The 25,933-nt window shown below is 55.4% G+C and overlaps 1 protein-coding gene and 1 long non-coding RNA gene across 7 annotated transcripts; one reads left to right on the top strand and one right to left on the bottom strand.

Annotated features, from left to right (window-relative positions):
• On the bottom strand, positions 1–25,933 carry LOC105605313 (granulocyte-macrophage colony-stimulating factor receptor subunit alpha-like). Of its 6 annotated transcripts, XM_027963318.3 has the most exons (13): positions 25,598–25,933; positions 23,815–23,836; positions 22,799–22,892; positions 17,931–18,070; positions 15,989–16,115; positions 15,743–15,872; positions 13,769–13,953; positions 12,026–12,159; positions 10,656–10,679; positions 8,622–8,757; positions 7,631–7,724; positions 5,607–5,688; positions 1–2,012 (listed from the first exon to the last, which is right to left on the bottom strand). In XM_027963318.3, exons 3-13 carry the CDS (start codon positions 22,863–22,865, stop codon positions 1,839–1,841), a joined length of 1,293 nt encoding a protein of 430 aa, XP_027819119.3. In that variant the 5' UTR covers positions 22,866–22,892; positions 23,815–23,836; positions 25,598–25,933; the 3' UTR covers positions 1–1,838. The 6 variants fall into 6 exon arrangements, with proteins under 6 accessions (XP_027819119.3, XP_042097847.2, XP_027819121.3 ...); XM_042241913.2 differs by lacking the exon at positions 23,815–23,836; XM_027963320.3 differs by lacking the exon at positions 23,815–23,836 and having other exon boundaries at positions 22,799–22,886.
• Positions 1,936–4,363, top strand: LOC121818233 (uncharacterized). The gene is made up of 3 exons (XR_009598971.1): positions 1,936–2,037; positions 3,128–3,737; positions 4,254–4,363. It is a non-coding gene; the product is annotated as an uncharacterized LOC121818233 (long non-coding RNA).

The following is a 25,933-nucleotide window of genomic DNA, read 5'->3' as shown; positions in this document are numbered from 1 at the left end:
TTCAGTTTGTTAGAATATTGGTCTGTTTTATGTTCTGGTTTATTGGCGTTGAAGCATGTGGGATCTCAGGTTCCCCACCAGAAATCAAACCCACACCCCCCTGCACTGGAAGGCCAAGTCTTCACCATCGGACAGACAAGAAAGTCCCTGGGTTCTGACATTTAACTTACTCATAAACTCATCCCTGTCAATCAGCGTGTTCCGGAGTCCAAGCCCATTTTAAGCCGGAGCTGATGCCGGAAGAGAAGCCGGTCTTTCCGAGTCCAGGCCACTCCTGGCCGCAGCTGGGGGGCCTCCAGTCTTCCTGGCCCGGTGATCACAGGCGGCACCTCGCCCCGGAGACTCGCTGGGCTGACCATACGGCGTATCTCGGGGCCGCAGGCTCCACGGCCACAGCGATAGCGGGCACCTTCTCTGATTCCACAACCTCATCTTATCTCTTATTTTCTCGAAACACCGCAAGCGCTTCACAAGATGCTCTTCCTGCGCGCTGCGCCAGCCCCAAACGCGGAAGTTTCGCAATGCAATCTTACCAGCTGCTGCCGTCTCTTGCGAAACGCCTGTTTCTCTGCAGCGTGGACTTGGGACTGGCTCATGGTGTTCCCGGGAAATCGGTGCCGGAGGCTCCCGCAGTCGAAGCTGGGTGTCTCTGCTTCTAGCATCGCCGGCCGGCAGCCCGAGCGTGAGAGAGCTGTGCCCAGGAGACGGGTCCCTCCTGGACCTGGTTGGAACCCAGTGAGAAGCTTCATGGGTGGTTGTTCAGAGACACCATGGAAGAGAATCGCGCTCCACTGGACGTCTTCCGTCCTCATCCTGCGTCTGCTCCCTTCGCCCCCAAAACGGACAGAGGCCGTTTCTCCTAAAGCCTCCGGCCTTTCCCAGGTTATCTGCTTGGCTGGCACCCTTCAGATCAGTCGGTTCAGTCACTCAGTCGTGTCCGACTCTTTGCAACCCCATGGACTGCAGCACGCCAGGCCTCCCTGTCCATCACCAATTCCTGGAGCTTGCTCAAACTCATGTCCATTGAGTCGGTGAGGCCATCCAACCATCTCATCCTCTGTCGTCCCCTTCTCCTCCCGCCTTCAATCTTTCCCAGCATCATGGTCTTTTCCAAAGAGTCAGCTCTTCGCATGAGGTGGCCAAAGGATTGGAGTTTCAGCTTCAGCATCAGTCCTTCCAATGAACACCCAGGACTGATCCCCTTTAGGATGGACGGGTTGGGTCTCCTTGCAGTCCAAGGGACTCTCAAGAGTCTTCTCCAGCACCACAGTTCAAAAGCGTCAATTTTGGGGCACCCTTCAGGAGTGTCTAATGGGAAACCTGTCCCCAACAGGGAAACCCCGCTGACGCTGTCCTGTATTTACCGACATGGGGCGGCTCCACCGTGTGAATGCTGTGCCTCGTGTGGTTGGTTAATCGCTCAGCCGTGTCCGTCTCTTCGAGACTCCACGCACTGCAGCCCACCAGGCTCCTGTCCATGGGATTCTCCAGGCAAGAATCCTGGAGTGGGTTGCCGTGCCTTCCTCCCGGGCATCTTCCTGAACCCATGGAGACCGGACATCCCGTTATTTCTTCATCCCCAAGCCTGTGCTTTTACGGGCAAGTTTGGTGCCCATCTTCACAGGGACAACCTGGACCAGAGTGTGAGCCAGACTCTGCCAATATCCTCAGCCACCTACCGGGCACATCTGGGCGACGGGCTGGCAGCCAGTGCCTCCTGCAGCTGGGAAAGGTGTGTGCTGTGGTGGCCAGCGGGTGGGGAAGTGGGGGACGACGTAGAAGAGGCTGAGGCAGTGGGATCGGGCAGCAGGCGGCGGGCCAGTCGAATCAGAGTCCTCTCAGTGGTTGAGGAGAGGACCCCTAGAAGGGATGTTTACGTAAGGGTTGGGGGCTGGGGCTGGACCTCCCGTCTTTGCTGGTTCACTCGCCAACAACAGGGTCTCCTCCACGATGAAGATGTCCTCGGGGTCCTGGGAGGCTGACGGCAGGGGGCCTCCACACGAGGCTGTCTCCTAGAAGAAAGGACACGGCGCACAGGTGAGGCCACACTCTGGAGTTCCTGGTGCTCCCAATCAGTGGTACTCATGACGGCCAGAAGGTGGAAAGGGCCTGTGTATCCACAGATGGATGATGGATGGATGATGGATGATGGATGGATGATGGATGATGGATGGATGATGAGTGGATGGATGGATGATGGATGATGGATGATGGATGGATGATGGATGATGGATGGATGGATGGATGGATGATGGATGATGGATGGATGATGAGTGGATGGATGGATGATGGATGGATGGATGATGGATGATGAATGGATGGATGGATGATGGATAGATGGTGGATGGATGATGGATGGATGGATGGATGATGGATGGATGATGGATGGATGATGGATGATGGATGGATGGATGGATGGATGATGGATGATGGATGGATGATGAGTAGATGGATGGATGATGGATGGATGATGGATGATGGATGGATGGATGATGGATGATGGATGATGAATGGATGGATGGATGATGAGTGGATGGATGGATGATGGATGGATGATGGATGGATGGTGGATGGATGATGGATGGTGGGTGGATGATGGATGATGGATGAATGATGGGTGGATGGATGGATGATGGATGATGGATGATGGACGGATGATGGATGGGTGGATGGATGGATGGATGATGGATGGTGGAGGATGGATGGACGGAGGATGGGTGGATGATGGATGATGGATGGAGGATGGATGGATGATGGATGGTGGATGGATGGTGGATGATGGATGGATGATAGATGATGGATGGATGATGGATAGATGGTGGATGGATGATGGATGGATGGATGGATGATGGATGATGAATGGATGGTGGATGGATGATGGATGGTGGGTGGATGATGGATGATGGATGGATGATGGATGGGTGGATGGATGGATGGATGATGGATGGTGGGTGGATGGAGGATGGATGGACAGAGGATGGATGGATGATGGATGGATGATGGATGATGGATGGTGGATGGATGGTGGATGATGGATGGATGGTAGATGATGGATGGATGACAGATGGATGGATGGATGACGGATGGATGGATGGGTCAGTAAACAGCATGGGGGCCACCCACACAGTGGAACGTCACACAACCATGAGAGGGGGAGAAGTTCTGACACAGGCTACAGTGTGGATGGACCCTGAACAGACGCTGCTCAGTGAGAGGAGGACACACAGAAGGCCGCACGGCACGTGGCTCCACTGAAAGGAAACGTCCGGAACAGGCGAGTCCACGGAGACAGCAAGTGGGTTTGTGGCTGCAAGGGACTGCGGCACGCAGGGGAGAAGTGACTGGTGATGTAGACACGGTGTCCTGGGGGGCGATGAGCTTGTTCTGGACCTAGACACAGCTGGCGGCTGCACAATGTTGGGAACTTGCTAAATGCTCCAAACTGTTACTTTAATGGGTGGATTCTATGACATGTGAGTGAAATCTCAATAATACTTTTTTTTTTTTAATAAAGAATGAACACATCATGGGTACAATCATCTCGGAGATGACTGCGATCCAGCTGGAGGGATGGGTCTTTGCCATCTCCCGGGGAATCACAGAGAGACAGTTCCCGATTTTGAACAGACCCTCCCCTGTCTTGGCGTGACCTCTGGTGGATGCCACAGCCCCACCAAGTTGGTGTCTAGACCCCAAGTATGGAAGTGAGCAGAGGGATCAGTGGCCTGGGGAGCCAGGTGGGTGGCTGACTGAAAACATGGGGAGCCCCACTCCCCAGTTTAGGCAGTGGGTGATCCCGGCTGGCCTAAGGCTGAGAGTCAGGGCTGGGGGTGGGAAGTTCACAATTCCACCCTCCAGGAAATAAGGACCCTTGCTGTCAAGCCACTGAGTCTCACATGCAGGACCACACATTTGAAGGACCTGGGATTCGCCTGTGCGGGGCAGGAGTTTCCCAGGTGGTGCTAGTGGTAAAGAACCCGCCTTTCAATGCCGGAGACCTGGACTCAATCCCTGGGTGGGGAAGACCCCCTGGAGGAGGGCATGGTAACCCACTCCAGTATCCTTGCCTGGAGAATCCCATAGACAGAGGAGCCTGGCCAGCTGTGTTTCACAGGGTCGTACAGAGTTGGACACGACTGAAGCGACTTAGTACACAGGCATGCATGTGCAGGGCAGAGGGGAGAGGTCAGTGTGGGACCTCTGGAAGGTTCAGATCGTTGACAATCTGTGGTTTTATCTCTTTATCTCAACAGCGCTAAGCACAGTGAACCACCGTCAGGCACAGATGGAGAAACACAAAACTGTTTTGGAGTCAACGGGCTCCACCGAAGAAACCCAGGGGCACTGGAAGCCGGGGAGGGGGCTTCCTGGGGAAGTGGCTTTGGGCCCAGAACACAGGTCGTGGTTTAGGGGCATCTCTGCTTTCTCACGGGGATGGAGGCACGTGTGGCGGATGGGGAGACGGAAGTCAGGGGCGCAGAGCTGTTCCCGGGAGGGTCTCTGCCTCCAGCCACCACAGGGTCGGGGATGGGCGGGAGCTTGTGGGTCACACGGGCGCCCTCCTGACAAAATTCAGCATCCACCCAGGAGCGCACACGGGTGCTTGGATCGGAAATGCGGTCTTTGCAGATGCCACTCCTGGAAGATCCCAAGGTGGGCGCATCGCGGTTTCCATGGCGACCCCAGAAAGGGACAAAACCCAAGATCCGCAGTTTCCCACGTGGAGAGATAAGTCGCCTTGTGTCGCTTTCTCTACTTCGCTGCAGAAGCAGCTGTGGGTGCGGGCAGCTGGACACCCGTGTCCCATCCTCCGCATGAGCCCTCAGCCCTGCCCTGCACCCCCGTCCCGTCCTGTCCCAACCCTCCCCTTCATGCCCCTCCCCTCCACATCCCTTCCCCTGCCCTAGGCCCCTCCCTTCCCCTAGGCCTCTCCCCTCCCCTAGGTCCCTCCCCTCCACACTCCCCTCCCCGCCCTCCCCGCCCTAGGCCCCTCCCCTGCCCTAGGCCCCTCCCCTCCACACTCCCCTCCACGCCCTCCCCGCCCTAGGCCCCTCCCCTGCGTTAGGCCCCTCCTCCCCGCCTTCCCCTAGGCCCCTCCCTTCCCCTAGGCCTCTCCCCTCCCCTAGGTCCTTCCCCTCCACACTCCCCTCCACGCCCTCCCCGCCCTAGGCCCCTCCCCTGCGTTAGGCCCCTCCTCCCCGCCTCCCCCTAGGCCCCTCCCTTCCCCTAGGCCTCTCCCCTCCCCTAGGTCCTTCCCCTCCACACTCCCCTCCACGCCCTCCCCGCCCTAGGCCCCTCCCCTCCCCACTGCCCTCTGCGCCCTTCCCCTGCCCTAGGCCCCTCCCCTGCCCTAGGCCCCTCCCCTCCACACTCCCCTCCACGCCCTCCCCGCCCTAGGCCCCTCCCCTGCGTTAGGCCCCTCCTCCCCGCCTCCCCCTAGGCCCCTCCCCTCCCCCGCCCTGCCCTCCCCCTAGGCCCCTCCCCTCCCCTGCCCTGCCCACTGACTGCCCCAAGCCGGCCTTCAACACCCCGCACACTCGCGCCCCCCCGCGTCTCCGAGCGCCAGTCTCCCCGCCCAGGCGGCGCCGGGAGGCGGCCTCGCTCACCTCCAGGCTGGCCAGGAATGAGCCGGCGAGCTCCTGCTTCACCCGCGGGATGGGCGGAAAGAGCTTCTTCTTCAGCGAGAGCCTGGCGGGAAGAGACAGAGACGCTTGCGGCCCAGCCTCAGAGCTGCGAGGGGCGCGGTCCCGTCCCAGTGCCCCCGGCCCCGCGGCGAGGCCGGCTCTGCTCTGCGCGTGGCGCGCCGGCCTCAGGGGCGAACGCGGGCCGGGGCGGGCGGCGCTGCCCGAGGAGCCCTCCCTCCTCGCCCGGGGCGCGGCGGCACCAGGAGCCCGCGTGGCTGGCCCTGGCCAGCGTCCCGAGCTGGCGGGTCGGTGCTAGCGGCGCCCCGTGGGTCTGGGCAGGGGGGCCGGGCGTCCTGGGGACCGCTCACCGCCTGACGGAGCTGCCCGCCTCAGCCCCGACTGCGGGGCGGGCCGCGAGGACAGACAGCTGAGACAGGAGACCCTGCCCCCGCGAGCGAGCAGCCCTGACCCCAGGCCCCACGCCGCAGCCAGAGCGGAAACCCGGAGGCAGGCGGCCTCGGGACCGGCGCCAGCCGCTCCTCCAGCCTGTCTGCGGAAACCCGGCGAGCATGTGACCTCAAGACCCTCCAGGGACCCGAGCCCCTCTGAGCACCCTGAAGTGTCCCCCTCCAGGCCCCAAAGCCTCCTGGATGCCATACACACACCGCCAGGACGCCCCCTGTCCTCGTGCGCGTGCGTGTGCGCGTGCGTGTGTGTGTGTGTGTGTGTGTGTGTGTGTGTGTGTGTGTGTGTGTGCACGCTCTAAGGCGCTCAGTCATATCCGAATCTTTGCAACCCCGTGGACTGTAGCCCAACAGGCTGCTCTATCCACGGGACTCTACAGGCAAGGATACTGGAGTGGGTTGCCACGCTCTTCTCCAGGGGATCTTCCCCGCCCCGGGATCGACCCTGCAGCTCTTACCGTGGCGGGTGGGTTCTTTACACTAGGGCCTCCTGGGAAGCCCCCGTGTGCCCTCACAGAATGCCTTCTATATGAGAGCCCCTAGACACCCCATCACTGGTTTTTGTCCTTGTGAATGAAACGTTCCAGACACATCCAGCGTGGATACGAAAACGCCCTCAACTGCCCTCCGCGCGCCCGCAGCGGCCCCCTGCCTGGGGTCCCCTATGGGCAGCCTTTCTCCGGACACTGCAGGGGCGAATCCCCCGGCTGTCAATACGCCTGCGCAGGTGCGAGGAGGAAGCCAGGAAAAGGGGCCGAGCCTGCGTCTGCAGCTGCAGTTGACGGCGCACAGCCCGGGCCTCCCCGGGACCAGAGTCCAGCCCTGCGTTCCGCACTTCAGTCCAGTCGCTCAGTCGTGACCGACTCTTCGCGACCCCATGGACTGCAGCGCGCCAGGCCTCCCTGTCCATCACCATCTCCCGGAGTTTGCTCAGACTCGTGTTCATGGAGTCGGCGATGCCACCCAACCCTCTCATCCTCTGTCGCCCCCTTCTCCCGCCTTTGAGAAACTGGGGCTTGGAAATGGGCGAGCAGCTCGCTGCCGCCCCCGTGTGGCGGCTGCGGTCGTAGCCGGCCGCCACCACCTTCCCGGTTGAGCCTGCAGGGTCCCCTGGGAGGCATTTTTGGATTGTGACGCCAGGGACTGCCCCCTAACTGGGGCGCTCGCTTTGCCCAGCCACGTGCTCGGGACCCATCTTCCGCACAGGTTTGTGTTATCTGCAGAGACCCCCTGGCCTCACCTCTCTCTTGGAAGCCTCTTTTTAAAGAGGATTTTTGGCACTAACCACTCAACGCCTAGGAACACAGGAAAATTAAATGGTGCCGTGACTCGGCCCCACAACAGACCAATGTCGAAACACTGGCCCCTTAATAACAGCCACTCCGTGTTCCCAACGCCTGCACCCAGAGCAATCTCCACGCTGCATTCTGAGTCTGGGATTCTGGCCACTCCATGGGTCTGCAGTGACAGGTGTGGGCCCTTTGGTGCGTGGGTTCTGACCTGCCGCTTTCCAGTTTATTTGGGGGTTTGTGTCTGTCTTACCTTTTACAGAGGAACATCAGGGCCATGCCAAACAAAACCGCGGCCCCCACCGCCAGCCCGATGGAGGCCACCAAGAAATTCTTCTCTGGGACACCTGGTGGGCAGACAAGCAGAGGGTCAGGAGTGACTGCGGGCTCCGGTTGGCACACACGGGCCCTGGCTGCCCACCCCTGGTATCAGACGACAGGGCGGGAGATGTGAGGGCAGAAGCAGGGCTGGAGAGGAGGAGGGGGGAACTTCCACACAGAGGGACCCCAGGGATTTGAGAAGGATGGCACCAAAGAATCTGTTCTTCTGGGATCCTGCGCCCACCCCACCCCACCGTAGGTCACTGTCCCCAAGCAGTCCATCCTAGAAGAAATCAACTCTGAATGTTCACTGGAAGGATGGATGCTGAAGCTGAAGCTCCAACCCTTTGGCCACCTGATGCGAAGAGCTGACTCACTGGAAAAGACCCTGATGCTGGGAAAGATTGAAGGCGGGAGGAGAAGGGGGCAGCAGAGGATGAAATGGTTGGATGACATCACCGACTCAATGGACATGAGTTTGAGCAAGCTCTCGGAGATGGTGAAGGACAGGGAAGCGTGGTGGGCCGCAGTGCATGGGGTCACAAAGAGTCAGGCACAACTGAGGAGCTAAACAACAAATCTCCCCACCTCCCCCCTTGCCACTCTGAAAAGATGATCCACCCATTACTTTTCCACGAAGGCACAATGAAGACTGCACAATGTCTTCCTCGTCAGAGGATATTAACTTTCAGTTCTGCACTGCATAGCCAAAGGAATGAATGCGTAATTGTGAAATCTCAAGGGTGAGAGAAAGAAGTGTCTATGAGCAACTGAACAACAAAAATGAAGGTGAACTGGTTTGAAATAAAAGAGAAACTGTTAAAAAAAAAAAGGAGGATCGGACTGCAAGATTCAAAGGAAAGGTCATTCCTGTCCCCCAGCAGGCACATGTCAGCATCTCCGGGTGTTTCCGGGAGGCTCACCGAAACGGTGCGTGGAGCTCCACTCACTCCAGATTTGAAACAGCACGTGTCGCACCCTCATGCGGACGGTGTGCTCTCCCCTCGCGTCAGAGCTGGGCAGCCTGTACTCATTTTTATGTTGTCTGCTTAGGAGAACCTTTGAAAGAGAAGAGGATGCTGTGACGGCCGCAGACACCAGACTGGAAACACGGAGAAGGCGGAGGGGGTGCCCCCCGACAGCTGGGGGCACAGCGGACCCGCCGCCTCTGGTCCCTCCCTCCCGGCCCACTCTGGGGGCCCGAAGGGGCTTTGCCATCTCGCATCCAGGGGCTCCCGTCACTTTCTGGCAAACGGGTGCGTAGAAAATGGAAACAGTGTCAGACTTTACTTTCTTGGGCTCCAAAGTCACTGCAGACGGCGACTGCAGCCATTAAATTAAAAGACGCTTACTCCTTGGGAGAAAAGCTCTCACAAACCTAGACAGCGAATTAAAAAGCGGAGACATCACGTTGCCAACAAAAGGCCCGTCTAGTCAAGGCTATGGTTTTCCCTGTGGTCATGTATGGATGTGAGAGTTGGACTGTGAAGAAAGCTGAGCGCCCAAGAACTGATGCTTTTGAACTGTGGTGTTGCAGAAGACTCTTGAGAGTGCCTTGGACTGCAAGGAGATCCAACCAGTCCATCCTAAAGGGGATCAGGTGTTCTTTGGAAGGAATGATGCTAAAGCTGAAGCTCCAGTACTTTGGCCACCTGATGTGAAGAGCTGACTCATCGGAAAAGACCCTGATGCTGGGAAAGATTAAAGGTGGGAGGAGAAGGGGATGACAGAGGATGAGATGGTTGGATGGCATCACTGACTCGATGGACATGAACCTGAGCCAACTCTGGGAGATAACAGAGGACAGAGGTGCCTGGGGGGCTGCAGTCCGTGGGGTCTGAAAGAGTTGGACACGACTGAGCAAGCACAGCTGTCCGCCTGCGTCCGGGCCTCCTGCAGAGTCCCCGTGCCCTTGGGCTGTGGGCTTGCGGTTATTCTGAGTCTACACAGAAGGGGGACTTCCCGGGGGGTCCAGTCGTTACGACTGCACTTCCACTTCTGGGGGTGCAGGTTCGATCCTTGGCCTGGGAACTAAGATCCCACGTGCCTCATGGTACAGCCAAGATAAATAAATAAAATTAAAATGCTTCAAAAAAATTGTTGAAAGAGAAAAAAGGGAAAGGATTCTACACACACGACTCAGGGTAGGGCAGGAGCGTGCAGGGCGCAGCCCGGCTCTGAGCCCATGGACGCCTCTCTCACACTCAGACACTGGACTGTCCTTTTCCTCCCGCTGGGGGTCAGAGCATGGCAGTCCCTGGACACTCCCTGGGGCTCTCTTGGGACCTGCAAGTCTGGAGAGGCTGGGTGGTCAGGGAGGAAAGCGGGGTGGGGCCTGGGGGTGCCCAGTGGCCCCAAAGATCTGGGGCTGGGCTCTGTCCAGAGTCTCCAGGGGAGGGTCCTCCCCGCTTCTTCCAGGTTCCGGGGGCTCCAGGCATCCGTCCCTGGGCTGGTGGCCGCCTCCATCCGGTCTCCGCCTCCGTCTCCACGTGGCTTCTCCTCTGTGTCCGTGTCTCTCCTCTTCTGTGTCTTAAAAGGACCCTGTCCCTGGGTTTAGGGCCACCCCCATCCAGGAGGACCTCATCTCAGACCCTCACTCCATCACCTCTGCAGAGACCCTGTTTCTGAATAAAGTCCTGCTGTGCGGTTCTCGGTGGACCTGACTTCTGCAGGGACCCTTTCAACTCACTACAGTGTGTGGCTCAGAAGGTGCAACGAGGCCCATTTGGCACCGTGACGTTATTCCGTCCACGAGGAGGGTGACACCAGGCTGCCTGAGCTGAGTCAGAGGCGTCTGGGAGACCGCAAATTCTCCATCAGTCACCAGAGCCTGGTGACCCCTAAATGGGGGCATACAGGGATCCGAGGCTGAGCTGAGCGCCCTGCCCGCCAAGGGAGGGAGTCTGAGCATCTACGACCCAACCACGGCTGCAGCAGAGAAAGGAAGGCATACTTACGGGTTCTCTCTTGGAAAAGCTGCCCTGTAAAGAGAGAGCAAAGGAGAGATGCTAAGCGCCTGGCCTTTCGGCTTTGTCTGCAAACGCGAGAACCCGCTGGGAATCCCAGGAGCGCTTCGACGATTAGTTTAAGCTGGAGATAATCGCGTTTCCACAGATGCAGGGATTTAAAAGAGGCTTCTCGGAGTTTCTCTTATCAAGCTGAAAGCAAAAAGCTTCTGGGAGTGAGTGGTCAGTTGCTCATATGTCTGACCCTGTGGGACCCTGTGGCCTGCAGCCCCGCCAGGCTCCTCCGTCCATGGGATTCTCCGGGCAAGAATACTGGAGTGGGTTGCCGTTTCCTTCTCCAGGGGTTCTTCCCCCCCAGGGATTAAACACACGTCTCCTGTATTCTGGCAGGTGGATTCTTTACCACAGTTCCTGTTGTGTTCACCCCTCCGTCGTGCCTGACTCTTTGTGACCCCTTGTGACCCCATGGACTGCAGCCCACCGCATTCTGGCGGTTAGGACTCTATGTGTTTTCACCACTGAGGGCAAGGGTTCTATCCCTGATCAGGAACAAAGACCACAACAGATGTGTAGCCAAAAAGAAAAGGAAGCAACACATTTTTTCCCCCCAGAGAAGGTTTTCTCTCCTGTTCTTGCCTTTCCTCTCCACTTGGGAAGGAAGGACGCTACCTTTCAGTGTGTGAGCTCTGTACGGGAATGAATGAATGTTGATTTATTTTCCTTTTGTCGGGGCCCCTGCTCTGAGGGAACTTGCCTTGCACGGGGTGGAGAGAGGCAGACAGCAGAGGCGGATGAAAGCCCTAAACGGAACCGCTAGAACCCGAAACCCTGAGACTCAACCACAAGCGCCATCTGTATGACCTCGGGTGACGCAAACGGGTTTCCTAGGTACGGCCACCAAGAACATTGACGAGAGAAAAAAAAAAAAAAAAAGTTCGTAAGTGAACGTCAGCAAAAATGAATGCGCACGGACTTCCCTGCGGTGGGGGTGGGGGTCCGTGGTTAACGCTCGGCCTGCCGATGCAGGAGACGTGGGTTCGATCCCTGGCCCAGGAAGATCCCGCGTGTCGTGCAGCAAGTAAGCCCGGGCTCTGAAACTACTGACCCTGGCGAGCAGCCTCCGCTGTCTGCAACTAGAAAAAGAGGTCCACGTGCAGCGACAAAGGCTCAGCGCAGCCAAAGATGAAAGAAATTTAAACATTTTAAGAGGGATGAGAGGCAGTTTTAGGACAAAGAGACAGTAAGCAGAGAAGAGACTCATGAGGCAAAGAGGGGCGCCCGAGTGTGTGTGTGTGGACCCCAAAGCGAGAGGAGCAGAGGAGACGCAGTCCGAGTTTCTCCACGGAGGGTCGGGGCCTCACCGTCTTCTGGATGTCCAGCGCGTAACACAAGACGCTGTTGGACAGGCTGTATCTCATGGCGGGGGCATCCCAGCGAATCACGTAATGCGATACGTTGTCCTGGACGGTGAGGTTCGCCGGCGGGTTATACTTTTCTGCGACGAGACCCAAACACGAGACAGGGTTACAACCTGTTTCCGCAACCCGCAGGAGTCGAGCGGGTGCGAGGCAGCGGAAGGACATCCCCCGCTAACCTGGTCCCATCCCCGTGTGTTGCATAAAACCCGGACAAACCCTGCGTCTTGAGGAAGCAAAACCCCAGGTCGGCTGAGCGCGCATCCTGGGCTTGTCCGCTCCAGGCCGGGTTCCCCCCGCTCTGCCTCTGCCTTGCAGACTCGCTGGGGCCCCAGGCAGAGACGCTGCCAAGCGAGCTAAGTCGCTTCCGTAGGGTCCGACCCTTTGTGACCCCGTGGACTACAGCCCCGCCAGGCTCCTTTGTCCATGGAGATTCTCCAGGCAAGAACAGCGGAGTGGGCTGCCATTAGGAGAATGTTCTCTGGGCACATCCCTCGCCTTTTTTCCGGGACACCCTCCAAGCGGGAAGCAGACTCAGCCAGCATCTACATGGACCACCCAAGCGGCCAGACTTGGTGTCAAGTCTTGGAGTCACCTGGGCTTCCCAGGGGGACTCAGTGGTAAAAAAAAAACCCACCTGCCAATCCAGGAGACTTGGGTTCCATCCCTGGGTCGGGAAGATCCCCTGGCGGAGGGCGTGGCAACCCACCCCAGTGTTCCTGCCTGGAGAACCCCATGGACAGAGGAGCCTGGCGGGCTGCAGTCCATGGGGTCTCAGTGACTGAGGCAAGTTAGCACAGTATGTCACTGTGTGTATGTCCTGCGTCTTCTTTATCGATTCACCAGGTAATGAGCATTTTAGATGGCTTCCTTGTCTTGGCAGTCGTCAACCACGCTGCTATGAACATTTGGGGTGTGTGTTATCTTTCTGAACTCGTATTTTCAGCTTTGTGTTTTTGGTGTTTTATTGTTTTAAGATATGTAGCCAGGAGTGGAACTGCTGGGTCACACGTTCGTTCGGTTTTTAGTTTTTTTGAGACACTTCCACACCTCCACGCAGTTTGCACACCGCAAAGCGCTGGACACGACCGAGCGACGGAACACACGCTCGCCTGAACTCACCCACGGGCCCAACTGAAGGAAGACACACTGGCCAACCCAGCGGAGGGTCTGTCTGGAACCAGACTCTGTGACGTTGGAGAGTTCCCCAGAAGGACAGTAGGTGCCCTAACCGGATAGGAATTCTTTTCCAACGCTGCGTCCGTCAGTCCAACTTGTTCACGTGAGACGCAAGCATGCACATCCCACCCCAAGGGAGGGTTACGACCCCCTGTCTCCCTCTCTGCGTCTCTGCTTGTTGTTCAGTCGCTCAGTCGTGTCCGACTCTTGGCGACCCCATGGACTGCAGCTCGCCAGGCCTCCCTGTCCATCACCATCTCCCGGAGTTTGCTCAAACTCATGTCCATCGAGTCGGTGATGCCATCCAAGCCTCTCCTCCTCTGTCGTCCCCTTCTCCTCCCGCCCTCAATCTTTCCCAGCATCAGGGTCTTTCACCCCTAATCTAGATCCTGCTGAGGCCAGTCTGGGATGCAACGCACAGCCTCCAGAGCCCGAGGACAAACGCAGACTCCATGAAGCGGACGGCTGGCAGAGGAGCAGAGGAATACAAGGGGAGCGATTCACCCTTACCCAGCCTAGGGCCGTTCACGCTAGGAAAGTCCAAAAACGGGATGTCCGTGCCGCTGCTGGTCCCATTCACCAGGAAGAAGTAATCGTCCGTGGTGTGGCCTTCGCCGAGCTCGTTGAAATGGCAGCCCACGCGCGTCCCGGCCGAGTCGAGGATGTAGTGGCTGCACTCGGACACGTTTCCATGCCTGTGGCGTCCAAAAAAGACGTCAAGGAGCAGCTAAGCAGTGTGCATCCCCCTGGGGTTGCTCTTGTTCAGTGGCTCGGCCGTGTCCGACTCTCTGAGCCCCGTGGACTGTAGCCCGCCAGGCGCCTCTGTCCATGGGATTCTCCGGGCAGGAACGCTGGAGTGGGCTGCCATGCCCTCCTCCAGGGGATCTTCCCGACCCAGGGATCAAACCTGCGTCTCTTGCGTCCCCTGCTTTGGCTGGAGGGTTCTTTACCACAGGCACCACCTGGGAAGCTCACACACATATATACATGCTGTGTCTGTGTGTGTGGGCACGCTGTCTACTTGAGACTATTGTGCTTCAGTTTCAACTATACTTCAATTGTTAAAAAACGATACAAAATTGCTAATTTCCTGACACTCTCGGACCACAGGGGGCTTCACAACGTGGAGCAATGAGCAGCATGGAGAAAAAGGGAGATGGGAGGTTTTCTCTCTGGATGTTTGGACCTTGTTGATCGACGTCCTCCAGTCTCAGAAGAAACATCTCTGGACTATGGGACGGGCTCAACATTTAGCATCCGATCCCCAGGAGGAGGGCGTGGCGACCCCCTACAGGATTCCCGCCTGGAGAATCCCATGGACAGAGGAGCCTGGGTGGGCTACAAACCGAGGGGTCGAAAACAGTCGGACACGATTGAGTGACGAAGCATAGCAAAGCTCCAGTGAGGCCTCAGACTATGGCCCAGCCCACGGCTCACCCAGCATTCAGCATCAGGACCCTGTGAGTCCCTGCTCCATGGGGGAGACCTCGGCTCTCCCAGCATTCAGCATCAGGACCCTGTGAGTCCCTGCTCCATGGGGGAGCCCTCGGCTCGCCCAGCATTCAGCATCAGGACCCTGTGAGTCCCTGCTCCATGGGGGGCAGCCCATGTCTCACCCAGCACTCAGTATCAGGACCCTGTGAGTCCCTGCTCCATGGGGGGCCCTCGGCTCGCCCAGCATTCAGTATCAGGACCCTGTGAGTCCCTGCTCCATGGGGCAGCCCATGTCTCACCCAGCACTCAGTATCAGGACCCTGTGAGTCCCTGCTCCATGGGGGGCCCTCGGCTCTCCCAGCATTCAGCATCAGGACCCTGTGAGTCCCTGCTCCATGGGGGAGCCCTCAGCTCACTCATCATTCAGCATCAGGACCCCAGAGAGTCCCTGGTCCATGGGACAAGCCCGTGGCTCACCCAGCACTCAGTATCAGGACCCTGTGAGTCCCTGCACCATGGAGGGCAGCCCACAGCTCACCCAGCACTCAGCATCAGGACCCTGTGAGTCCCTGCTCCATAGGGGGCCTTTGACTCACCCAGCATTCGGCATCAGGACCCTATGAGTCCCTGCTCCATAGGGGGCCCACAGCTCATTCAGAGTTCAGCATCAGGAACCCTGTGAGTCCCTGCTCCATGGGGGAGCCCTCAGCTCTCCCAGCATTCAGCATCAGGACCCTGTGAGTCCCTGCTCCATGGGACAAGCCCTCAGCTCTCCCAGCATTCAGCATCAGGTACCCCAGGGAGTCCCTGCTCCATAGGGGGCCCACGCCTCATTCAGAGTTCAGCATCAGGACCCCAGGGAGTCCCTGCTCCATAGGGGGCCCATGGCTCATTCAGAGTTCAGCATCAGGAACCCTGTGAGTCCCTGCTCCGTGGGACAAGCCCGCGGCTCACCCAGCATTCAGCATCAGGACCCCAGGGAGTCCCTCGACCAAGTTACAAGCCCGTGGCTCACCCAGCATTCAGCATCAGGACCCTAGCCAGGCTTACAGAGAGGTCCACATGTACAGCTGATACCGCACGTCTGCAGGGGCGGCCGGACCCCGCGTCCAGCTGCAGTTCATGAGTCGGATGTTGTAGATGACGCACGAGAGGTTCTGGGCTCCGGAGCCCTCCTTGCCTGGGAAGACAAGACAGCCAGATCCTCACCACCGGCCGAGTCATCACCAGCACCCCGCCGACCACAAGGACACTGGGCACCGTCAGAAAGGTGCCCAGTGGCCAGGGAGACGTCACCTGAGTTGTTAAAGGCCAGCTCTTCTGAGAACTCCTGGCCCTCAGAGGTGGCGTTCACGGTCAGTGTGGCGCCCCTGTGCAGGACGGCGTTGGGAAACCAGCAGAAGTAGGTGTCGTTGTTTCTGACCTGCAGGGGTGCAGAAGCGAGAATAAGCGTGCAGCCTGTGGTGTGGGCTCCCTGCGATCGGATTCAACCCCGTGGCAGTTCCAGCCACTCGGGGTCGGGTGGGCACCCCCGCGAGGACCCCCGTCCTTTTTACCGCCGTACAGTTAACGGACCGTGTGAGATTAGTTTCTGCCGTACGACAGTGTGGTGTGCAATTTTTAAAGGTTATGAAATCATATTCCGGGGGTTCCCAGGTGGCGCTGTGTGGTAGAGAGTCCGCTTGCCAATGCAAGAGGCATGGGTTCCATCCCTGGGTCAGGAAGCTCCCCTGGAGGGGGAAAGGGCACCCCACTCCAGGCTTCTTGCCTGGAGAACGGCATGGACAGAGGAGCCTGGCGGGGCTGCAGTCCACAGGGTCGCCAAGACTTGACTCAGGCTGAAGCGGCTTGGCACGCGTGCACGCGCTCCGTTTCTCGTCACAGTGTAGCGCTGGTTCCTTGCCGTGTGTTGCCTCACATATCCCGGGAGCTTACTGAATCGTAGCGGTTCGGTGCTCTTGGTCCCTTTCTCTTCCCCTTCCCACCTCCCTCTCCCCAGGGTCACCTCTACTTCAGGCTCTGCAGCCGTGCGTCTCTTTCTGTTTCGCTATGTTCAGCAGTCCGAGGTCTGTTTTAGATTTCACGTACAAATGATATCACCTAATATTTGTCTTTGCCTGACGTATTTCACGCCGCCTCATACCCTCCAGGTCCACCCACGTAGCTGCAAACGGCGGCTCTTTGTTCTCGTTCACGGCTGAGTGATATTGCGCTGTGTATGCGTGCCACAGCTTTATCCATTCAGCGGTCAGTGGACACCTAGGTTGCGTCTGTGTCCTCGCTCTCGGGGACAGTGCTGTTGCAAAGAGTGGGGTGCATGCATCTTTTCAAATTAATGCTTTGGGGGATCCCCCGAACATGCCACTTTGGCATAAAGACTCTTCAGAGCTAAAGGCAGTTAAGAATCCAGAAATGCAGAACCACTTGCTATCTGCATAAAAGCAGGCATAGATTCCCCCTTGTGAAGCTGGCCTACACATCCTATCATATCCATATCGGATTGAGGAGGCTGAGCTTTACCAACTGAGATGGGGAAGCAGCTTCAAGGTGACCTCATAAAATAACTTTTTTCTTTCTTACGCCGCACTGTTGCAGCTTGTGAGATTTGAGATCCCTCCCCAGGGACTGAACGCAGCCGTGAAAGCCGAGAGTCCTCACCGCAAGGGACTTAAGCAAGTTGAAGGAAGTCTACCTTAAGGAACTTAAAACAACCTTCATCTTCCACTAGTTTCCTGACACATTTCGTAATCATTTCCCCACAATGTTTCAGCCCCAGAAACCCAAATCCCATTTTCTTTGTCTCCTCACGTTTCTGTAAGTTATTACCTTTGGTTAAAAAGCCACACAAACTCCCTAGTCTGATCACATCATGTCTTTTCTGAGAAGCCTCGTTTATGTAACAATTAGGAATGTTGGCATTTCCCTGGTGACCCACGGTTAAGACTGCATGGTTAAGTGCAGTGGGGCTGTGCGCTCGATTCCTGGTGGGAGAACTAAGGTGCCATATGCCGAGTGGGGAAAAAAAAAAAAAGAAAAAGTGGATAACCGGGATGCTTTTTCTCCTGGTAATCTGGCTTTTGTTCACTTCATCTGCAGACCCTCATCATTGAACCTAAGAAGATGGAGGAAATGTGTTTTCCTCCCAGCCAAAAATGTTAAAGAGTGAGGCATTTTACAGGGAAATTCAAGATTGAGAAGGAGCAGACAGACCCACCAGATGTGGGCCGTGAGCACCCACCCGCGGCTCTTGGCTGGTGTCCGGGTCAAGAGGTGTGGCTATCGTACATGTTTGCTGAGTCACGGTTCTCCGGGAATTCCAGCTTAATATTCTTTTCCTTGGATCTAGAGTCAGGTTTACAATAGGAGATTCCATCTCTCCTGCAGTAATTAAAAACAGAACAAAAAAAGACAGTGAGGGAGAATCAGGGTTTCCCTGGTAGTTCAGACGGTAAAGAACCCGCCTGCTGTGCAGGAGACGCAGATTCTGTCCGTGGGTCGGGAAGATCCCCGGAGGAGGGCATGGCAGCCCACCCCAATATCCTTGCCTGGAGCATCCCGGGCACAGAGGAGCCTGGCAGGCTACAGTCCATGGGGTCGAAAAGAGTCAGACATCACTTAGCGACTAAATCACCACCAACATACAAATATATTATATGAATATATTATTATATTGTATATTATTATGTTGAATATATTATACAATAAAGATAATTAGAACACAAATATATAAGACCTATATTTATATATAAGTAAAGTGAAAGCGAAGTCGCTCAGTCGTGTCCGACTCTGTGACCCGTGGACTGTAGCCCACCAAGCTTCTCCGTCCATGGGATTCTCCAGGCAAGAATACTAGAGTGGGTTGCCATTTCCTTCTCCAATATTATATAGTAAATATATTATACAACATAGACTGTATATTGTTATGTTAAATATATTATATAATAGAATTATAGCACAAATATATAATACATATATTTATATATAAGTAGATATAACTATAAATATAACAGTATATTAAAATACAATATATGTATATAATATTGAGAGGGTAACAGGCAGGAAGGCCAGGGGTTTCAGAACGGAGGAAACAGGCTGCAAGCGTCAGACATTTTCTCTCTATCTTAAGCGGCAGGAGGAGACAAGCTAGTGATACGTGTTTTTTGCCGTCTCTATACAAATTTAAAAAGAGGTTTATCCTAAAACACTGTGTTGCCAGAATGGCACCTGGTTCCAGCTGAACTTGCCTTTTCTCAAGCCTTGAGCTAACCATCGCGTTTTCCTTATGGAAATGTTTGCCTTACGGCATGTTCACGCGCTATCCATTTATCCCAGCCTCTGTCTTCAGGTCCGCTCCGCCTAAGGGCTCAGAACTGACTTGACAAGCCAGTCTGTTAGACTCCGCTACTGTTCTCGTATTCTATGTTACTGAAACTATACATTTGAATGGGAATCTGCCTTTCTTCAAGATTCACGTCAGCCACTTTATGGCCCGGGATGGCTCAGCTGGTGCCAAGGTTATCTCACAATGCATCTTGTGGGTGAGGGGCCTGATGCCACTCTCCGAGTGTTGAGACATTCCCTTCCTTTAATTAGCAGACTGCGAGTGTGGAGAATCCCAGGGACAAGGGAGCCTGGCGGGCTGCTGTCTATGGGGTCGCATAGAGTCGGACACGACTGAAGCGACTCAGCAGCAGCAGCAGCAGCAGCAGTAACTATATCACATCCAGCTAAAGACCAGCAGGGGGTACTCTTTCTGCCCCCTTCTGATGCCTCTGTCAAAAGCTTTCTCTCTCTCTTTTACACCTTAATAAAACTGCATTACACAGAAGCTCTGAGCGATGAAGCCTCGTCTCTGGCCTTGGATTGAATTCTTCTCCAGAGGCCAAGAATCCCTGCGTCTTTTCGTGGTTCAGCAACAACCTTTCAATATGTTACGACGTAAGTACAATGTAGCGATTCACCACTTTTAAAGGTTGTGATCCATTTACAGTTACTATTAAACATGGGACATATTCGCTGCGCTTTACAATCCATCCTCATGTCCTATTTATTTTATGCCTAATAGTTTGACCTCCTGGCTCTTACGAATCCCTGCCCCTATCCTGCCCAGCCCCCACTTCCATCGCCACACTGGGAACCACTAATCCGTCTGCTACACCTGGGAGGAGGCTTCTTTTTTGTTACACTCACTAGTTACTGGTATTTTTTAGATGCCACATTTAAGGGACACCACACAGTACTTGCCTCTCTCTGGGATTAGCTATTTTATTCTGACGTGGACCATTTCTCTCCCCGTCTTTTATCGAATCTGTTACCACACTGCTTGTATTTCACGTTTGGCTCTTGGGCCACGGGGCACGTCGGGGGGGGTTCTTAGCTCCCCAACCAGGGATTGAACCCACACCCTCTACATTGGAAGGAGGAGGAGACCTAAGCCACCGAAGCACCAGGGAAATACTGAAGCGAGCTGCTATAACGTAAACAGTGCAGGAACTTCCCTGGTGGCTCACAGGTAAAGCGTCTGTCTACAACGCAGGAGACCTGGGTTCGATCCCTGGGTCGGGAAGATTCCCTGGAGAAGGAAATGGCAACCCCCTCCAGTACTCTTGCCTAGAAAATCCCATGGACAGAGGAGCCTGGTGCAGGCTGCAGTCCACGGGGTTTCAGAGAGTCGGACACGACTGAGTGACTTCACTTTCTTTCTTATGCAGGGACACTCAGGAGCGCGTGAAAGATGGTGGGCATCGTGAGTGATCAGACAGACCCAAATCCAAAGTTTGGTGAAGCGCCCCATTATCCTCATGAGATCAGTCGTGTCCGACTCTGCGAACCCTTGGACTGTAGCCTGCGAGGCTCCTCTGTCCATGGGATTCCCCAGGCGGGAATACTGGAGTGGCTTGCCATGCCCTCCTCCAGGGGGTTTCTTCCCCACCCAGGAATGGAACCCAAGCGTCTAACGTCTCCTGCACTGCCAGGCGGGTTCTTTCAGTGCCGCTGAGAAGCGGTGCTACAGTGATGGCTACCTATGGTAATAATTTGAAGAACCAGCTGGTAGTTGTTGGACAGGATGCGTAGGGTAGGAACCGGACCGTCCATGTTGTCAGCACAGATGCAAAGGCAGGGCATGACGTGTTGGTTTAACTGAGCGGCTTCCCCTTTCTGGGCATTCAGGATGGAGGAGGGGACGGGTGAGTCGTGTGTGTGTCTGGGGGTGGTGGTGTGCTGTCCCGGGAGAGTCCCCTTTGAGCTCGGGACTGGAGTGAAGGTGACTGGTGCTGGACAGATACCACCTGTCAGGACAAGTCTGCCCTGAACGAAGACATTCTCACCACCCACCTCACCTTCTCTCGTCTTTTCTCTGCTTGACCTTTTCGAATGCATATAAATCTTTTAACTGTCTAAACAAAACCTCTGGCCAGACGTGACCCTGGGAGAAAGGTGCGCCCACCTCCCCAGTTTCATAAGAGGAGACAATCCAGCTACGGCCAGAACCTAGCTCCAAATGGCAAACCCACTGAAGGTAAAGGCTTGTTGTCGAGTCGCTCAGTCGTGTCCAGCTCTTTGTGACCCCACGCACTGCAGCTCGCCAGGCCTCCCTGTCCATCACCAACTCCTGGAGCTTTCTCAAACTCATGTCCATCGAGTCGGTGATGCCATCCAAACATCTCATCCTCTGTCATCCTCTTCTCCTCCTGCCCTCAATCTTTCCCAGTTTCAGAGTTTGTTTTTTTTTTTTCCCAATGAGTCGGCTCTTTGCATCAGACGGCCAAAGCACTGGAGCGTCTCACATCAGATAATATGTTGGACTTGCCCCTGTCATGAGGTGAGCTATCTTTCCGTCTGTGTGACCTCTTTAGCGAGCTGCCTGCAATGCACAATCCGCTTTGGTTCTGGGCTTATTTCACAAGAAAATTGTTTTCTTTCTCTGCCCGCTTCACCAAGAGGCTTCCCGGGGATTTTTAGGGGATTTCGTTTTCAGTGATGGAAAGCTGGCTTGAAACTCAACATTCACAAAACTAGGATCATGGCATCGGGTCCCGTCACTTCATGGCAAATAGATGGGGGAAAAAATGGAAACAGTAACAGACTTTATTTTCTTGGGCACCAAAATCACAGCGGACGGTGACTGCAGGAGTGAAAGGAAAAGACGCTTGCTCCTTGGAAGGTTATGACCAACCTAGACAGCATCTTTAAAAGCAGAGACATCACTTTGCCAACAAAGGTCCGTCTGGTCAAGGCTATGGCTTTTCCTGTGGTCATGTATGGATGTGAGAGTTGGGCTGTGAAGAAAGCTGAGCGCCGAAGAATTGATGCTTTTGAACTGTGGTGTTGCAGAAGACTCTTGAGAGTCCCTTGGACTGCAAGGAGATCCAAGCAGTCCATCCTAAAGGATCAGTCCTGGGTGTGCATTGGAAGGACTGATGCTGAAGCTGAAACTCCAATGCTTTGGCCACCTGATGTGAAGAGCTGACTCACTGGAAAAGACCCTGATGCTGGGAAAGATTGAAGGTGGGAGGAGAAGGGGATGGCAGAGGATGAGATGGTTGGATGGCATCAGTGACTCAACACACATGAGTTTGAGCAAACTCTGGGAAATACTGAAAGACAGGGAAGCCTGTCGAGGCCTGACTTCCCTGTGGAAACTCCAGAGGAACCCCAAGATCCATGTCAGCACTGGAGAGGAACCCTGAGGTTCTGGCCTCAACTCCAGATGAAGACCTTGGCCCCGGCAGCGACTGCAGAGGAATCCTGAGAGGCCCCTCGCAACTCGCATGGAGACTGCAGTCCATAGGGTCATAGAGTTGGACACAACTGAGCTACTGAACACCAACAGCCCTAATACAGGCAGCAAATCTGAGATTCCAGCTGAGTTTAGGACCTGGGGCTGGAGCTGTAGGCCTCGCCCTCACCCTTGAGTCCCTGATTCTGCTGAATGCGAAATGTATCCACTTCTAGAATGATCTGTAAGAAGATCCCCTTCGCCTAGCAGCGGTGGGAAGGTACTCTGGTCAGGAGAGACTTTGTCCTTTCAGGGGTTAGGAGGGCGGCAGCCCTCACCACATCACGGACTCCCCAGCGTTGGAAGACTGACTAGCTGGCACTTACCCAGGACCGTGGAGCGTGCTGAGTTCAGGAGTACCAGGAGGCTTACGAAATCCAACAGGACAACCATGCTGCGGGTCTGAAGCTGGGCCTAAACCTCCAAACAGGAGACAGCAGTTCAGAAAACAGGTTCCAGTCAAGGCAGGAGGACTTCCTTCTTAGCACAACCTCCAGGCAGTCGTTGGGAATCAGAACCTAGCTGCCGGAGCCTTTGTGAGTAGAGAAAAATGGTAGGCCCAAGGCACTTGGCCCGGGGCCAGACAATGCTGCCTCATATCCCAAAGTGGCTGCCACGGACCTGCATTCTCATTACATATCCCTTCTTCTGTTCATTGGTGGCCTCACTCTTCCACCCCTCTAAAGGGTTTTTGGTTTGTTCGTATGTCCCTATGTGGTCAGCAGTATTCCATCAGAGCACAGTGTGAGGTTACCATCCTCCTTGTACACCTCTGGGTTAGCTGGCAAGATCAGATTCCATTTTTCTAAAATTTTTTTACTGGAAGATGATTGCTTTGCAAAATTTTGTGCTAGCTTCTGCCATACATCAACATGAAATTCCCTTTTAAATTCTGTTTGAAACTCTATCGAAAGCATCAAAAAATTTAACACATATTCATGATGACAAGTCTCAGCAAACTGAGATTAAAGAAACATTTTCTGGGCTCTACCCAACCTGTTTTTCCTCCCCTCAGCCCACTACCACTGGTCCACATTACTGCTCCTGAGAGGTATACTTGGGAGTGGCTAATCAATATTATTTTAAGCTGATTTTCTCCTAAGTGGCCAGTGAGGGTCTGGGGAGGTGACACCCCCACTGAAAAGAAGGGATGTATGATGAGGATACTGGGTCCACAGCATCCACTTTGGGGCATGAGGCAACTGTCTGTCCCTGAGTCAGGTACCCTGTTTCTTCCATTTTCTTTTGCTCACAAAGGCCCCTGCAGGTAGGAACACTCCCAGCAACAACCTAGGGGATAAAAGCATGCCTTAGGAAGATCAGCTGACTCCTAAACACTTACCTCCCCTTTGAGAAAACTGCTCCTTTCACCAGGGCAGCAAGAAAGAAAAGAAAAAACTCTGTAAGAAGTCCTAGAATATTCTGATGGAGGTTCTCTTTATGCTTGGTGATTACAGGGCTGGGTTTTGTGCATTTGAGTAGATTTTTTTTTTTTTCCCCTCTGATTTCTTCATGACTCTATGAACACAAAGAGATGGGCAGGCCCTTGCTGGTTGCACAGAGGTGATCAGGAGGGAAGCTGCAGGCGAGCTGCCTGACAATCACTCAGCTTTGCAGGAGGAGCTGATAGCAGCCAGGAGGCCACCAACCGCACGGGGTGCAAGGACCCTCGGCATTTCGGCTTCTTCTGGGGGACGGCTGCCAACCTCCTTTGGAGACAAATTCATCTCCGTGTGTGCGGAAGTCCCCTGAAACGCCTCTGACCATCATCACCTCACCCGCCACCTGTTCCCTGAACACATCCACGAACTCAGCTGCCTCCTGGGCCATTTGTGCTGCAAAGGCTCATTTCTTTCCTCCCTTCCTTTTTTCTTTCCTTCCTTATTTGGCTGAGCTGGGTGTTAGTTGCACACGTGGGGTCTAGTCCCCTGACCAGGAATAGAACCCACGCCCCTGCGTTGGGAATGCAGAATCTTAGGCACTTGGCCACCAGCAAAGTCCCACACCCTCACCCCTTCTGCTTAGTTGCTCAGTCATGTCCGACTCTCTGCAACTCCATGGAGTGTAGCCCCGCCGGGCTCCTCTGTCCAGGGAATTTTCCAGGTGAGAATACCAGAGTGGCTTGCCATTTGCTTCTCCACCCAAGGAACCTAAACATCCCCACTGGCTACCGATGGCTCCCAGATGCTTTGCAGCACAAGGCATGGAAAGGCTTCCTGGGGGAACCTGGTGGTGGTCCAGGGATGACATCTCTGTACCCTCACTGTGGAGAATCTGGGTTCGATCTGAGATCGGACAAGCCGCACGGTCAGGAGGTTAAAGAAAAAAAACTCTGCTCGCTTCTGAGCACAGGCTGACGTTCCCCTGCCACTTCTGTTAACTTTCATGAGGACGGAATGAAGGTGATCTCACTTCCGTGCTTCCCGGGGGAGAGATGCGCCCCCCCCATACCTTCCCTGGGCATCACCAGGAGCCGGGTCAGAGGGAGCTGTGTCCCCACTGAGGGTCTGTGTCCCCAGCGAGACCGAAGGGGATGGGAGTGGAAACCAGTCCCGTGCGTGTTGTCCCGTGAGAACAAAACCGTCGAGGACTTCGTAGCTTAAAGACACCCCCAAAGGAAATATTTTACAGGTAGATAGCGCAGGCTTCCTAGGTGACGCTAGCGGCAAAGAATCCACCTGTCAAGGCAGGAGACCCAGGTTCGATCCCTGGGTCAGGAAGATTCCCTGGAGGAGGGCACGGCAACCCACTACAGTCTTGTTGCCTGGAGAGTCCCATGGACAGAGGAGCCTGGCGGGGCTACAGTCCACGGGGCTGCGAACAGTCGGACATGCCTGAGTGACTAAGCACGCATGCAGATAACACGGCGTACAGAGGAATCGGACCCCACCAGCCCGTGGCTGCCCGCCACGTCAGTCGGAAATGCAGAAGGCCCAGTGTCCACCCTTCCCTTCCCGAAGCTCAGGTGGCGTGACTTTCACCCCAGTAGCTTCTTCCTCCAGCCTCCCCCAGGGTGAGGCCATCTCTCCCCGACTCCAATCTCCCGTCCCATCACAAACCCACGTGGTCAGAGGATCCTATCGGTCAGAGCAAGCCCCCATAAGATGGGGGAACCGTCCACTTACCGGTCCGTCAACTTTCTGGATCTTTCTCGCCCAACTGTGTGAATGTGGGGCTCCTTGAAGCTGCTGTCCTGCCTGCCCGGGGTACGTGGCAGGTGGGCAGTGCTGGACGCCGTGGTAGCAGGTTCCCTAGGTGAGGGGAGGCCCGCAATGCCCTTCCGGATGTATGGGGGGGCAGGTGTGACAAAGAGCCTGAGTCTGGTCCTCCCCACGAACACGCTCTCTCTCTCCTTCTCTCTTTAAATGGAGCCTCCCCCAGGTCAGCGACTGCAGAAATAATCTCTTATCAGCGGAGCCTTCGTCCTCACCGAGTGACCGGCCCGCCGTTATCATCATCTC

The sequence above is a fragment of the Ovis aries genome, chromosome Y (assembly GCF_016772045.2).
Source record: "Ovis aries strain OAR_USU_Benz2616 breed Rambouillet chromosome Y, ARS-UI_Ramb_v3.0, whole genome shotgun sequence".
In the NCBI taxonomy this organism is placed as follows: domain Eukaryota; kingdom Metazoa; phylum Chordata; class Mammalia; order Artiodactyla; family Bovidae; genus Ovis; species Ovis aries.
This window is presented reverse-complemented; position numbering and strand designations above follow the sequence as displayed.

Bases quoted from the DNA above. Each gene is read 5' to 3' on its own strand.
- LOC105605313 (XM_027963318.3), bottom strand. From the start codon at position 22,865: ATGGTTGTCCTGTTGGATTTCGTAAGCCTCCTGGTACTCCTGAACTCA. The intron at 18,071-22,798 runs GTAAGTGCCAGC...TAATTACTGCAG, and splicing joins AGCACGCTCCACGGTCCTGG to GAGAGATGGAATCTCCTATT. The intron at 5,689-7,630 runs GTAAGACAGACA...TCTTCCCGCCAG, and splicing joins CTGATGTTCCTCTGTAAAAG to GCTCTCGCTGAAGAAGAAGC.